The sequence below is a fragment of the Polypterus senegalus genome, chromosome 2 (genome assembly GCF_016835505.1).
Source record: "Polypterus senegalus isolate Bchr_013 chromosome 2, ASM1683550v1, whole genome shotgun sequence".
Taxonomy (NCBI): Eukaryota; Metazoa; Chordata; class Cladistia; order Polypteriformes; family Polypteridae; genus Polypterus; species Polypterus senegalus.
The window spans coordinates 132,819,684-132,836,720 of record NC_053155.1 but is presented as its reverse complement, the minus strand read 5'-3'; the positions used below and the strand labels follow the sequence as shown (position 1 = coordinate 132,836,720).

The window sequence follows — 17,037 nt, the reverse complement described above, 5'->3', positions numbered from 1 at the left end:
TGTTATTTTATATTCTCCCTGTCACTGAAAAAATCCAGGCAAATCTTAGATATTCTTATGTTTTGTGCTTCTAAATATTTTTTTTTAATATTTTTTACAACTGACTGAGCTTTGGAGATGTGGTGATCTGTTGTTTTAAGGTACTTTAAGTGGGGAAAGCAAACACACTTGACGAGAAATAATCTGCTGTCATGGGCTAAGCTCTTTGCTCTCCCTACCTTACATGTAACAGTAAAATAATATTGTGGTTTAAAGCCATTTAATAAAATGAATGAATGCATTTATCATAAGAATCAGCATGGTGGGGAGAGAGTTCTGCACTAAACAAGTTTGGTCTATTTTGACCACATCTTTTAAAATCCATCAAAGTTTTAAAAAAGCAAATTAAACTATCTGTAGAAATGAAGCTAATTTCTGTTTGTTTGGCAGTTACGCTCTGTTTGGGTCTATTCAGCACTGGTGCTGCACTATTGGAATGTATTTTGTAATGCTTGTAGTAATAAAATACATTGCATTTTCCATTCCAACAAATGGCCAATCACAAATCATAGCCCCACTTTTCAGAATCAGAAATCAAATGCTGTATAACTGAGGCAACTGACAAACCGACAACATAACTTAATAAAGGACAACTTAAAATGAAAAATATAGGAAGTAGAAATGAATGATGGAGAGATTACTAATCTCATTTGAGTCCATTAAACATTCATGTCCTCTACGGTTGACAACGTAGCAAAATGAGAACAGGAATAAATTGTGTAAATAAGAAACAGATTTAATTAACAGCTATAAATAGGTCTCACCGACCTCCCAATACTTGAGTTTGAGACCCCTACAGTCATAGCATCAGCGTTGCAGTCAATGGACTCCAGTGCTATTAGTACTTTCTCTATCGGTCTTTGTATTACTAACTGTTTTTTTTTTTTTTCTTTTTCATTTTAAACTTTCCTTTATTAGGTTATGGTGTTGCTTGTATATACCATCTTTTGGAAATGCAATGTATTTTCTTATCGCACATGACTAACACCTTGGAATGGGTGCATCAAGAGTGACACTCTTGACTGAGTGTATTACAAATGACAATGAGGGTATTGTAGACAGCAGTTACACACTTTTGAATTTATTTCAGTTAGATGACATTGCTTCACTTAAAGTACTAGACCAACAGTCCACAATTTGTCAGGGACTGGACCAGTTATATACTTGTAGAGCCCAAATGGCACACAGTCAGCTCTCACAACTTGGTTAGTGGGAAATACAACAAAACATTACCACCTCAAACCCACTTAATCCCAATTTTGTTGGAGTTTGTTGTTTTCTGGGACTCACGTCCATTTCTACAGCACTAGCTGCAAGGTAAGAAACAGCCCAGGTGAGGGTGCAAGTTCATCCCAAGGCCTTAACAGGGGACACATTGCTTTATTTCATTTTTATTTAGCATTCATCTATCTTCCAAGGGAGAATCTGACCTCATTCTGTGGTCTCAAAATAAGTCATTCATTTCGGTTTCTGTGCCAACACCTGCACAGGAAAAGACTTTGTGTTCAGAAGTATGGCTTTGTGTTACTCGAATTTTATTTTTGTTTTTAAATTCAGCATTTATTTTAAATAGCCTAATCACTGATTTGGACATAAATGGGTTAAAAACAATGAGGCAAAAAAGGCTTTGTGATTAATTTCTATTGTAAGGTTGCTTATTTTTTTTTTACCATGCTCAGAAGTACAAATTATTATATGGCCGTCTTATACTAAGGAGATGATAAAATAATTTATCGTATGTGACTTGTGAGGCAACCATATTGTAAGAGCAAAACTAATTACCATTTCATTTTTTCCATAAAAAAGATCATATTTTAAAGAAGACCGATTGCCGTAGTTGCATATTTTATTAGGATTTGCTCTTTCGACTGCAGTTGTTTTCAGATTGAGGTGAAGTGACACTTAGCCAATGAAATCCTCATTAAAGCCACGGCTGCTGTTATTGTCCGTATTAAACAGACACGTTAATTAATATAATTGGCTGCTAAAACGACTCTTAACAGTTCGTCCTCATTATTTACAGATATTCAATTCAAGTGACCTAGTCTAGATACACACAGCATGAAAGAGGTGGTCTCTTTCTAAAATAAAGTGACGAACAAAGCAGATCTTTTGAAAAGAATATCATGACCACTTTTTTCTTTCAACAAAAGAGCTCCAAATAAGGCCACCTCGAAAGGCTTTTTAAAAGAGCAAGCTGTACTATCTTAACACCTTATCAAACCCAGATCACTGTGACACAATTCTTCAGTTTTCATATATGGGGTAGAAAGTTCAGCTTTGTAAGTGAAGACACTCCTATAAAGTAGGAGTTTATATTAAAAACTTACACTGGATAAGAAACTGCAGTCACTCTTATTAGTTCTGTAGGTTAACAACAACAACAAGTCGGACATCACAAGTGATTTTAACAGCAGAAGAAAAAATTGAACAAGTGATTAGCATTACACTACGATACAATTTACAAGATTATCATATTCAGAATTATAAAAAAATAATACAATTTCTATCATTTTTCACTCTTGTAACAGCTTACTTATATGTGTTTAATATGTGCCATTGACTTGTATTTTATTTTGTAAGCATTATAAAATGCAACAATTCACTGAAAGCTTTGCATTGATTCAGTACACAGCTATGGTACAAATTTAAAAAAAAAAACAAAACATATTTGCTTTCTCTTTTAATATCAGTAGCAGTATCAGTAGTCTCTGATTCAGGGCAATTGGGACACTGTCCTCCATCTCCTGGCAGACAGTGCTGCTGTGCAGAAATTAAGCTTGCCTCAATAATTTAACTTATTATTAAAATATTTATAGCAAACTCAACTGAATCATCATAATGATGGTTTCCAACACCCCTTTGCTCCTGTGTGCACATTTACAGGAACCTGAACCTTTAGGTCCTCCTTGGGGCTTAAATACTAGAGCTCTTTTTAAGAGGTCCAATGGTTGACTTTTAGTGACACAATTATGTGTGAATCTGTACATCTTGCTGTTTTGGAATAGTCATTATTATTGTTTTAAATCATGTCAACTACTTATCTACAATACAGTTTAGCACTTTTACCCATGGAAATAAAATGGAAATTTATGAATTATCATTTGCAGTTCTGCTTTTGCTGTTATTTGATGTTGAATTTGAGATGTCTTCCAATCCTGCACTTTGGTGGTTGTGCTTTATGACAATACTGAAATGCAAGCAGATTGGACCCAAGAAACAACTTTCTCAGGCATTCATCTGAACGGGATGGGGCAACGTAGAGGAACCAGCATAAAAATATTCAGGGCAGATCATAGATCGGGGTCGATGTGCACTTTAGAGGTGTTTCTGCTGCTGAAGTCCATTGGCCTGGATGTGTGGCCTCCGATGAACCTCAGGTTGGATCCTGGTAATGGTTTACCTGACAGAGTTGCTGAAAGTGTGGCAGATGAAGCCACTGACCCCATCTAAGGAGTGTGAGGAGGAGCCAGCATTGTGAATGTGCAGGACAGTGCTACCATTTTTTTTTGTCCCTTTGGGATACTAATGTTTGGTTACAATACATCAATTAGTGTTTAACTAGGGTCTTTACCCACTTGAAATCTCTGGAAACTAAGAACTTTCTCAGCATTTCTCCTGAAAACAGTAAATAATAAAAAGGAAATGCAAGCAACGAAACATAGGAAGAAGAATTAGAAGTAGAAATAAATAAATTACATTTGAAAGACTAATATTTCATAGAAAATTATTTATATGAGTGCAAAGCTTAGTAAATACACAAACCATGACAGGGCACTGAATGGTGCTCATCTTCATTACTGCCTACAATCACTCCTTTGCATCAGTCCATTTCCTATTCCTGCTTATTCCATGATACTCTTTCAAAACTCACAAAATTCTGAAACAGCAAGGAACAAAACAAGAAAATATTACTCAAACAGTAGTGGAGAAAACGATTCAAAATGCACTAGGACCAAGAATGGGTCTTGGTATCAAAGATAACTTAACTTCAAATTGACCATTTCCTACTAAGATCTTGAAAGACAGGTGAACAAAACCATAGTACAATGGAGGAACGTATGAGAGGAAGAAGCAGGATAAAGATTTAATATTGCCTCTGGGGTAAATGTTGATATTACAACATGAATAAAGTTAATTCCCGACTAAACCATTGTCTTTGTGTAGATTTCTTGTTCTCTTGGTGTTCACACGAGTTCTCTCTAGGTATTCTGTCTTCACCCTACATATCAAATACACACGTGACTCAGTTTTAAGGGACCCGTTTAACAGTGTGTGTATGTGTTTCAGTGTGTCTGCAATGAAGTGGCATCCCATCTACTGTTGGTTCTTGCCTTGCACCCAACACTGTACTGAAAAATATGGGTTCAGAGTATCATTGTATGGACAGGTGAATGACCATAAATGCTTTTTAAGCCTCATTGTTTCTGGGGAGTCTGCACACTTTTTATGTCTGTGTTGATTTTCCTCTCATATCCTTTGAGATACGCAGGTTCGATTATACTGTAGTCCTAGTGTAGCTGTGTGCATACTGTATGTGTACCACTCAATGAAGTTGTCTCCTGACCATGATTGGTTTCTACCTTGCACACACGGCTGAAAGGATAGACTTTAGCGCATAATTAAGCAGTATGAGTATGTCTGTGTGTGTGTGTTATTTCACCTGCAGCAAACCACAGATTACAGTTCATCTCAGTTTGTTCATGTACCTAATATGATAGGCCATGTAACCAACTGGCTTATTCAGATGAGGCTTGTGGCTAGTTGGAGCTTATGCTGGCAGCACTGGGTCCAGGGTACCATTCCATTGTAGGGTATGATCATTGACACTAGGCCACACTGATTTATTTGAGTTCCCTTTTTCTGTAAGGTAGTGTGCATAAAACGCTTTTTCTGGTCTACTTTGAAAAGGAAAGAGTAAAAATAGAGCACAAGAAAAATGTTATGCATAAATAACAATTCTTCAGATCAAAAAGAAAAAGGTTTGCATCAGCAGAGTTCAGATTTGATAAAATGGTATTTAGTGGTCTCTAGTGTAATCACAAGAAATTCTTAAAAATATATTTTAGATTTCCTAGTGACCCTTAACTAGATAGACAGGTAAGGGAATTGAAGAATTGACAACTAAGAAGTATGCATCTATAGTAATATAGCAATAAGCCATATGCATAGGAATCAGTGATAAAAAAGAGATGCTACCATACATGAATTTAGAAGCAATGCTACAACTTTGCATGTACCCCAATTTGACAAAATTCTAAAATTTTGTTTTAATAGGTACTTCTGCTGAAGTGACAGGAATAACAGATCCCAAACTTTGCTACATTCTGGATGGGGTGCTTTTGCTCTATGGAATTATCATTACTGCACTGTTAATCAAAATGAAGGTAAGGAGCCTTGTGTGGTCAGTCCTGCCACTTTATAAATGGGGAGTCTTACTAGCAGTTTTTTAGTTACAGAAACTTTGCAAAATAGCATTTTATTTTGGAGAATGCTGCTTCCTGCCTCATCGTGCAATTTCTTTCATGTTGAATGTTGGGTTGATGCACCCTAAACCATTGAGATATTCAGATAAGGTTGATAAACAAAAACAAAAATATGGAAGCAGCTGCTAAGGAGACTTCTGAAATAGAAGCAAATTGAAAGGAAAAACACACTTTAGCATAAAAATATTCTGCAGTGTTTCATTTGCAAATAGATTTTTTAAATCAATAAATTATATTTTTAAAGTACAAAAAAAAATACTTTACTATGGAGGGGAACCACTGATGTTGCTTTGGCTGTCACTGCTAGAAGGCCCGGGCATCCATTTGCAGGCTGGCCATTAGTCCATTTAAGGCCTATGTTGACCAAGTTTGTGGTATCCTGTGTGACCTGGAGAGGAGGTGCATTGCTAAAGTACTTGGGGGTCCACATCAGTAATAAGATGGACTGCTCTGGTAACACAGAACAATGGTATAAAAATGGACAGAGCAGACTCTGTGCTCTTTTAATGTGGGTAGTAACATTCTTTATGCGTTCTACACCTCTGTGATGGCCTGTGTGATTTTCTATGCTGTGGTCTGCCAGGCTGGTAACAGCACTTCATATATAACTATCGCAAGTGCACATGTTCTTCCTGTGTCTCAATAGGTTTCCTGCCCATCCCATGTAGACTGGTATCACATAATAAATGGGTGCCACCCCAATACTGTCAGGATTAGCCCTTTCTATGTAGTCATTTACGTCAAACTCAAATCCTGGAAGGCCATTTTGAATGTAGGTTTTTCTTTCAGCCACTTTCATTATTAGAAACTGATTATTGCTGAAAGAAGAAAAAAAAAACAACCCTGAGGAGTCTACCACCAGCTATAACAGACAAAGTCACACTTCTGGTGACATGTGCACTCTGCTATATCATAAGTATGGCAAATTTAGTAAGAAGTACATTTCTTCACATGGGGCAGGAAAGTAATAGAAAAGCAAAACAAATTAGAATGGGGTTAATGACAGAAGAAGAATGATTGCTAAGCTTCTGTGGTTTTTTTTGCTTCAGTATCAACTCTAATACTCTAGTAGCAGCTCTAATCAGGGTAAACTATACTAAAACAACAAATTTTCTGCTTAGATTTAAATGCTGAGACCAAACTGGCACTTCTTACACAAGAACAGGTTTGGGGTCCTTCAGCTAAAGGCTCAACATCTCACTTTTTTATCATCTTTGAAACCTTTAGAGGATTAGCATCTTAAAATTGTAAGCCAGTATGTATGCATGTGTACGTTCTGTTAATTAAAGATGGCCCAAGCCGTGTAAAGATGTGTGCAATAGAAGAAGAATTTTAAAAACCCACCCTAAACATAACTGGAAGTAAGACTTAAGAAAATATGTTATGCAGTCCTATTTCAAAGTTTGTGTGATGGTCTTTGCATTACCATTTTAAACTAGTTCAAAGCTACAAAAAATAATACTTGAGTAGCCCATAAAGCACATGCATTAGTCAAGCCTGCCATGAATAAATACATGAATTTACTTCTCGGTTTACTTAAAATATGTTGTAATGTTCCTATATTAAAGCTGGAGAAACAAGCGTTGCCCATGATTAGTTTTAGTAAAACTGATATTTAGACTTTTTTGTTAAAAAGTGATAGAATGTATCGTCCAATTCAACTATTGCTGTTGTACTGACTGAAGTGCAGCATGATGTTTTATTGTGGAAGGGTCCCAGGGTTAACCCTATTTTCACTTTCAAACTCTTTCTTAAATACATCAGAACAGCGTCCCAAATCCCCACTATAGTCCTCATACTTATACACTGCCTGGCCAAAAAAAAAGTCGCCACCTGGATTTAACTAAGCAAATAGGTACGAGCCTCCTATTGGATAATTACTGCATGGGCGATTATCTTTCAGCTGGCAACACGTTATTTAACCCCAACTGGTGCAATATGTTGCTTCTCATTTCTTAAACAACCATGTCGAAAGACACATCTCGTGGTACTGGAAAAGATGTTAGTCTGTTTGAGAAGGGTCAAATCATTGGCATGCATCAAGCAGAGAAAACATCTAAGGAGATCACAGAAACTACTAAAATTGGGTTAAGAACTGTCCAACGCATTATTAAAAACTGGAAGGATAGTGGGGACCCATCGTCTACGAGGATGAAATGTGGCCGGAAAAAAATCCTTAATGATCGTGATCAGCGATCACTTAAACGTTTGGTGAAATCAAATCGAAGAAAAACAACAGTAGAACTCAGCTCTATGTTTAATAGTGAAAGTAAGAGCATTTCCACACGCACAATGCAAAGGGAACTCAAGGGATTGGGAGTGAACAGCTGTGTAGCCGTAAGAAAACCACTAATCAGTGAGTCAAACCGGGAAAAAAGGCTTCAATTTGCTAGGGAGCATAAAGACTGGACTCTGGAGCAATGGAAGAAGGTCATGTGGTCTGAGTCCAGATTTACCCTGTTCCAGAGTGTTGGGCGCATCAGGGTAAGAAGAGAGGCCACTGAAGTGATGCACACATCATGCCTAGTGCCTACTGTACAAGCCTGTGGGGGCAATGCTATGATCTGGGGTTGTTGCAGTTGGTCAGGTCTAGGTTCAGCAACAGTATGTGCTCCAAGAATGAGGTCAGCTGACTACCTGAATATACTGAATGACCAGGTTATTCCATCAATGGATTTTTTCTTCCCTGATGGCACGGGCATATTCCAAGATGACAATGCCAGGATTCATCGGGCTCAAATTGTGAAAGAGTGGTTCAGGGAGCATGAGACATCATTTTCACACATGGATTGGCCACCACAGAGTCCAGACCTTAACCCCATTGAGAATCTTTGGGATGTGCTGGAGAAGGCTCTGCGCAGCGGTCAGACTCTACCATCATCAATTCAAGATCTTGGTGAAAATGCAACACTGGATGGAACTAAATCTTGTGACATTGCAGAAGCTTATCGAAACAATGCCACAGCAAATGCGTGCCGTAATCAAAGCTAAAGGCGGTCCAACGAAATATTAGAGTGTGTGACCTTTTTTTTTGGCCAGGCAGTATATAAAACTTAACTGTCTGTTACAAACCAAATAAAAGCAGGAGAGAAGGTTTACAATTTTAGTCATGCATTATAAATGAAATTACCGTTCCAAAATGTACCCAAAACAGAAGAAAAGTAAAATGAGTGTGACAAATAATATCATTACAACCTGGATGGAGATGTGTAGGCATCCAGTAAGCCCACATAACCAGGTGGCTCTTCATTTTAGTAAGCTGACAGGCTTCTGTTCTGATACGGCCTCCGGATGGATGGAATGACAGAGACTCAAAATTTCTTTATTAGTCTCAATTTATTCCGGGCTTGTGCTTCCTTGATGTACCTCTTGAACCAAAGGGCCATCATAATGTAGGGCCAACTTCTCTCGTTCAGGTCAAATTTTTTTTGACCAAACTTGTTTAAGCATGATACAGCTGAGGTTAAACCTACCATTTTCCCTACATGTCCTTTTTACCAACCCAGCCCACCACTACAGCCCCTCATGTAGTTTGTACTGGTTCTGATGTGGTATTCTCTGAGTAGATCAAGCCTTAACTATCTGACCTGGTAGATGGTGAGTAGAGGACATTTTTCCTGATCCCTTTGCTATTAGTTTGGAAATTGGCCATTCCAATCTAAGATTATACACTTAAAGGAATACTGCCAGAAGGCCACTTCCTTCTTTTAAGCAACCAATTCAAACTTGTCCTTCAAAGACCTTTCTCCAGGCAATTTCCATAATTGCTGGATATAGATAATACACAGCAAAAAAGTGAAACAACAGCAAAAGAACATTAACAAAGCAATTTCTATTCGTTCCTGAGTACTTTTTACTCTCCATTACATATGCCTATTAAAATGTCTTTACTAGAATTTAAATCTAGGTGAAGTTAAAGAATGACACCTTGATATGGTCTCAGTTGATCACAAAAGCTGAGGATACTATGGTAGAAAAAGAAAATTATTTGGAAGAGTACTGATTTACTCAGCTAAGAGAATCAGTGCTGTTAAAACATTTAGTGTATAAACAGTTGCCCATCTTACTTTTACTTGTTTAGTTTTCCTAGACAATGCCATGTAAGCATGAAAATGAAGCTACTCCCTTATTAATAAAATAAATCATTTTTTCATTAGTCTATTTCCTGAACCAAATGTATTAAATATGTTAGGAGTCGGAGCCTGTTTTGCAAGACACATCAACCTCAGGTGGAATGCAAGCTTTTCCAAAGCCACATTCATTCGTTCAGGACCATCTTAGAGTCACTAAATAAAGCTAATGCATATGATTTTGGAATGTGGGGAGAAATTAGTGTGCAGAAAAAAAAATTGCAAAGTCTTCCACTGAAGTCAGGTCCCTGCTGCTGGGAGGAAGTGGCACTGACCACAGAAACAATACTTGTCACTCCTATTCAGAAAATTGTATTCAGTCATGAAACCCTCAAGTATAGTGTTTAGGAACCCGAGGAAAAAAAACAGACAACCATATCATCCATCTAAATTTGTTTTCTTTTTTTTTTGTCTTTTTTGCAGATAAGTAAGACGAAGGAGGATCCTGCTAAAGATGGCTTGTATGCAGTAAGTTTCACATTTGTTTTTGCCCATGGTGAGAAGGTCCAATGCCAGTCTTTTAAAGAATGCAGCACATTCTCTATTTGTGCTTATTCTAATGATATCTGGCCTTGGAAGTGTAAAGGTAATTTCTGCATGATGTAGGTAAAAGGCTTTAGTTGCAGTGGAGGTATTTAAAGCATTTATTTTATGAAACCAGTGGATATTTTTGTTGCCAGATGAACTTAATTTAATATATCTGTACTTTAACAGTAATACTTGTGAAGTTTAAGAACTGATTAAGAAAATTACAAATGCATGTATAAGAAAATGGGCATATACCTTTTATTTGTTTTTTACTTTTTTACATTTACATAGCAAATACAGTTCTACTGAAGTATATAATATTCTATTTAATCAATGCAACAAATATCAACACTACTGTATATCCACAGCATTCCATTCTCTGCTATTCTGTAGCTGGTCAGTTAGTCACTTATTATGTCCTAATGTAAGGGGTATTGTATTAAGTGCATGTCTTCTATGTGAATGCCACATATGCAGCAAGTGTAGTGTTGGTCGACTGACAACTGCCTCTCACTGCTCAGGTTAAACTGTGCAATAGGCTGGAAGAGCATTCATTAATTTATTATCTAATTGTGTTTAAACTCTGAACAACCTCAAGAAATCTTTTACAATACAGTGAAGCAGTAATTTACCAAATAGCACATTCACATATAATAGAATGCTAGAGTCTTTCCATCTGTCATGTGATTCCTCACAAACAACTGGGGCTAATTGAAAGCTTATGAACTAATACGTTCTGGAAACTGAAAAAAGTTTAAATAGTAGCAACTTTGGGGCGGAGTGGTGGCTCTGAGGCTAAGGATCTGCGCTGGTATCCAGAAATCCCCGTCACTGCCAAAAAGAGATCCTACTCTGCTGGGCCCTTGAGCAAGACCCTTAACCTGTAATTGCTCCAGGGGTGCTGTACAATGGCTGACCCTGCACTCTGACCCCAAGGGGTATGCGAAAACTAACAAATTCCTAATACAAGAAATTGTATAAGGCGAAATAAAGAACAAAAAAAAAAGTTATCTGTGGCGAGGTGTATATTATGGCAAAGTGAGCGCACAAGCGGCATGGATGCAAGAACATGAACAGCAGTGATATCTGTGGAGCATCAAGCATATCACAGAAGGTGATTAAGTGACGTTGAGCAAGAAAAACTAAGAAAACAAGATGATGAACCATACTGACAAATGACAAGTAATCCTGAATACAGCGCACCTGAGCTGTACACTAATGCAGTGGCTCATAGGCATGCAAGGCAAAGTACAGGATTCAGAATGCAAGAAAGCCACCGGGAGAGAAATGCATGGTGACAATCATTGAGATGATCAAATCTAGCCTTTTGTAGAAACTATCCAAAAACTTAAGTAAAATAAAGAGATGTAGATACTTGTTTTTTTATTTGTCTTTTATTTTAGGACTGTGGGTCTTCTGTGTTTCGATAGTGTAATGTAAGTGGAGTGATACATAGTTTGTCTGTCTTCCCCACTGATCTACAGTAATTATCATGTAAATTCCCTTGACACACTCTAAAAACCTTAAGAAGAATTGATTTATTCCTTCTCTCTATTATTCTGATTAGAAGCTGAACATACATACATACACATATATACATACATACATACATACATACACACACACACACACACACACATATATATATATATATATATATATATATATATATATATATATATATATGTTTTATGATGGAGGTATAAGTCTACAACACTGGTGTCTTACTCTGACTTTAAAAAACCGATTAAGGTTGATCATCATCTGCAAACCACATCCACTTCTGCTAATTTGAATATTCAGTATTTGGACGGTAGGATCCCAGGTGCACTTCGCAGGGTTTGTGTTCTGACTGAAGTGTTTTCAGAAGCTCAGCCACTCAGACTGAAACTCCGCTTGCGGTTGGCTGCTTAAAAACTGTGGTATTTCCCTGTTAGAAGTGCTTATAAAGTCATGAATAAAATTATACATAAATATATAGAGAGATTTATTATCATATTTAGTCATTTTATTTGCCACTTTGACATATTAAATCCAATCATTACAGAAGTAATATTAAAATGAGTAATTTTATCTGATCAACCAGGAAATTACACTTTCAGTGATGTCAAAGAAAGGGTTCCATTGTGACCTTTCATTTTAGAACAACAAGGCTGTGTTTAAGGAAGGCATATAGAGAGCATGCACTGATAGGGTGTTGCCGCACCTTGATGAAAAAGAAAGATAAACCTAGCTGTCATGTCGCTTTGCTCCTTTCTTATTGGGTCTTTGTAAATCCAAGTACGGATTCTGTAAAATGCAAGAAAATCCATCTATTTGTGTTGCTCCACCAGTATGAACTAATATATTAGAAAGGGTATTGCCATTCAGAGGCAGACGTGGTTCTCTATTTCACATTTCAATTCTCTTCACTTTACCACAATTCTGTCTCATCTTAGTATTAAAGGGGGTTCCCTTGTGCTTTATTAATGAAAGAGACATGATTTTCTAATACAATTATTTTCTGATTTACTAGACATACTGTAGCTGTTGTATTATCAAGTATACCATACACAAGTTACTGCATGTTGGACAGGTTTCTCGCCATCTTTTGCAATTATGCTTGAGTTCTGGTTGGGTTCCCCCAACCTCTTGTGAATATACAGATTTAAAAAAGGTTGTTATGCAACAGGTGTTGTACTTCACTATTTTATTGAAATGTGTGGCTGCATGCTAAAGATGATGCCAACAAAAAAATGTGTGACAGACCAGCATAGCCCTCCATGCAAATGAATGTCTGTGACCCTGACTCAGTCCAATGAACAAACAACCTTCATGTTACATATAAGAAATTCTCATTGCAAAGAAGAACTGAAGATCTCCCCCCACCATTTGAATGGGACACACAAGCTACAAGTGGCACACTTCCATGTGAAGCTTCCCACTGCTATTGTGGAAGATATGTAATTTTTATTCCACACTATACACACTGTCAGACAGTTACAGATGCTTACAACAACAGCAACGACTACCACTGAAGAACTGTGCACCATAAAAAGGCAGGTCAAGATGACATTAAAACACTCAAACACCTTGTGTAACACACAAAGAATGGTTATATGAATGAGGAATGCTTAATTGAAATAACTCAGTTAAGTGGGGGCAGAATATTGGCTTTTATGTGACAGGATATTCAGCACAACTAATCATATGATGTGATTTTACAACAATGGCAATTGACTGTGGAAACCTACTATGAAGAGTATGGTGGTTCTATCATCTATCAGAAAGAAACAGTTCAGCAAATCAGAGAATTGTTTGACCTAAACATTGTGTATATCAGCACATTACACAGAGATGTTGCTTCCACCATCCACCACTTTAATGCCTGGGACCATACTTTGAAGAGGTACAGCAGTAGGACTATCAATATGAACTCAGCTGTTGACCACTTTCAACAGCTAACTGTGGTGCACAGACTTCAACTAAGGCGAACTCCCACTGAGCCATGACCAAGATAAGCATAGACCTTATGATGACCACTACATTTGTACATGGATGCCAACAATATAAGTGTACCCACTACCAACCTCAACCAGTGGTTTGGGAATGAGGAAAGCTGCGCACTCTGCAACGCGCCCAATGCAAGTCTCCAGCACATCTTGTCAGGCTGCAAGATCGCACTTTCCCAGGGGCGCTACAGATGGCGCCACGACCAAGTCCTGAGGAAACTGGCTGAGGTGCTGGAGGGGCGTCGACAGGGCAGCACAGGACCACCACTATCAGAGGACTGTACCAGCTTCGTCATGGAAAGGGGGGGGACAAAGTTACACCAGGCCAAGAGAGATGTTGAGGCCTTTTTTTCCCCGACCAAGAGTGGAACATGAGGGTTGACCTCAACAAACAGCTGAGGTTCCCCACGGAGATAACAACTACATCTCTCCGCCCTGATTTTGTGGTGTGGTCCACCAAAGTAAGATCGGTGCACCTCATTGAGCTGACCGTTTCATCTGAAGGGGAGATAGAGGCCGCCTTCGAGCGCAAGAAGGCCAAGTACTCCGAGCTGGATGAGGAGTGCAGGGAGGCTGGCTGGAAGACCACTATCTACCCAGTGGAGGTGGGATGCCGAGGGTATGTGGGGCTGTCAACCACACGCCTCCTGAGGGACGCAGGGGTGACTGGAAGGAACCTAAGAAAGGCCATTAAAGATCTGGCAGAAGAGGCAGAGAAAGGCAGCTTTTGGCTCTGGTTGAGGAGAAAGGACAGGAGCTGGGGAAAGAACAAATAACCCCAATAACAGCTGCAGGGGGTGACAGGGAGACGTCCCTGTCACTGTTCCACCACCAGGAGGCGTTCTAGCGATTAAAGGAGCGAAACGTTGGTGAATGGTGGTTCCTAGCTGAAGACCCTGCAGCTGACCCATGGGCACCGGAGGAGGTGCGACAGGCAGCAATGCCAAGCAGGTTATACCACCTACCTGTACATCGACTGTACATGGATGCCAACAATATAAGTTCTGGAAAGGAGAATCTGGTTGTTGGTTCAGACTTGGATTCAGAAGGAGCAATGTGGATTTCACCCTGATCTCCAAACACTGAACCAGCTTTATTCCCTCACAAGAACTGTAGAGTGCTCATGGGAGTATTTCCTACCAGTCTACATGTGTTATGTGAACTTGGAAAAGGCATACTAGTGCATTCCTCAGGGTGTCTAGTTGGCGGTACTTTAGGTGTATGGAGTACTGGGCCAGATGTTGCGGGCTTTTTGGTCCCTGTAAAGCTGGAGTAAAAGTTTGGTTCAACATTGCCAGCAGTTAAACAAGACTTGTTCTCAGTGACTGTGGGACTCCACCAGGAATGCTGTTTGTCACCAATTTTGTTCATAATTTTTATTAAAATATTGTTGACTGTTCACTAAAACATCTGTTCTTGTAATATCTTCTCCATAATAATTTCTTCACTCATTTGCCTGTGATGCATGTTAAGCTTACTGGCTTATAGATACTTAATCATCCACATGACCTTTTATTATATATTGTGACATTCACTAGTTTCCAATCTTTAGGAATTTGGAGCATGCAAGCTCTCATCTGCAGAAATAAAGAAACAAGAAGGGTAGTTGCAGGTAAACAGCTTTCGGTGTAGTTTTCCTTGGGAGAAACACAGTAATATGCACGATGGTGCGTTTGGTGGGTCTTGGTACACAAAATACATAGCATGTCACATTTAATAATAAAAAAATATATATATTTCACATCTGCAGTATTGTGAACAAGGAGCATTAATAGATTTGATTTTACTGGTTCACAGACAATTGCTGCAAAAAAACAAAAAAAACAAAACAAAAAACAAAACACACAGGTAAACACCGAAGTGTGCTTCAGAGCCAAAAAAAAAACTTTAAAACCCCCAATAAATCTGTTTATAGTGAGTCACGTTTCACAACTGAGAAATCTCCAGCAAAACCGATTTTAGTATCAGTTTTGCGATATGCAGATTGAAACCTGGCTGTTTCATTCATCACTAATACTGACCAGGACAAAATTTGAAGCCAGGACCCTGACATGTTTGACATCGTGGTACCATGTATCCAAAAAATATTTCTGGAAAATTAATATGAGATACCAAGTAGTGTTTGACAAGGAATATTCATTGCTGGTATGAAGAAACCATAACTTTTTAAAGAAAGTCAATGCAAAAATGCTATAAAATTCATGACCAATTATTATTGTTGCACATAGTCACAATGTAAGATTTATGATAGGAGTATATTCGAAAATTATCCAACTAACACTATCCAGTATATATTTTACTGAAGGTTGCTTGACTTTAAATTATATTCCTAAAGAGGTTTTAGAAAATGTCAAAAGTGGTTAGTTTTATAAATGCCAAACTATTTTTTTTATCCAAACAGGATTTGGATAGAAACAGAGTGGAAGTGTATGATGAACCTGGCCGTCCACGTAATCGTGATCTGGAGGCAGGTGGTGGGAAGAAACAGGTGAGTGTGCTACCTAAACATGTCAACTGCTCAGTTAATTTCATGGTCATTGTTAAGCACTCATCGCTATAGACAAACATGATTGGAATAGTCAACCGAGTTCATGGGCGCTTGTTTTTCATTAAAGTCAAGTACTATGTCCTGCACTGGACTTGGCCTTGTGCTCTGTGTTCCCTGTGACTGCGCCATTGATAGATGGGTTATATAATGGATGAATAAAAAGATTATACACTAGAATTCAATGAACCAAGAAGTTGGTATCCAAGAGTGTGGAGGCCAAACCCTCTATGAAATGTTTGATTGGGGATTCAGAGTGCAGTAAGATAGCTTTTGAGGTACAAATCCTGAAGTCCTACCATTATGTATTGCTGAATCAGGTATTTTTTTTTTTTTATATAACCATTTCACCTACTTGCACACCTGAGCCTTTGGTTTGGGTGTTTAGTGGTGATAGTGGTAGGGATATCATCTTCACACAGAAACCATGTCAGAGTGGAAAATGTCAACAGATGAAACACAACGCGAGTCCCACGCCCTTAAACCACACTCTGTAGGAAGTTTGCTGGTACAAACGTAGCCCATAGGTGTACAGAATTGTGTTCTAAATGTATCTCACTTGATCACAAACAGGTCACAGATACCTTTACAGCACACAGTATACCAGTACACACATAAGTAGTTTAAGAATTAACCTTATTTTCTGCTTAAAGATCCTCTCAGTTCTTCTTTAATATTCAAAGGATTTATTGTATTACAAGACGACTCTGAAAAAGATACAACAAACAAATAAAAAAGGTGTTAATGTTAGCAGTGTTCTTTCGATTGAGTAATTTAAGGTTAAAAGATACCATTTATTAATATTCTAATTTAACACA

General features: G+C 38.1%; 1 protein-coding gene across 2 annotated transcripts in view; it reads left to right on the top strand.

Annotated features, from left to right (window-relative positions):
- Positions 1-17,037, top strand: part of cd247 (CD247 molecule) — a 124,627-nt gene that overhangs the window by 92,303 nt on the left and 15,287 nt on the right. For both annotated transcript variants that reach the window (XM_039744636.1, XM_039744635.1), the window contains exons 4-6: positions 5,317-5,426; positions 10,079-10,123; positions 16,076-16,162. In XM_039744636.1, the coding sequence (XP_039600570.1) occupies positions 5,317-5,426; positions 10,079-10,123; positions 16,076-16,162 (242 nt within the window). The remainder of the gene's footprint in view (positions 1-5,316; positions 5,427-10,078; positions 10,124-16,075; positions 16,163-17,037) is intronic.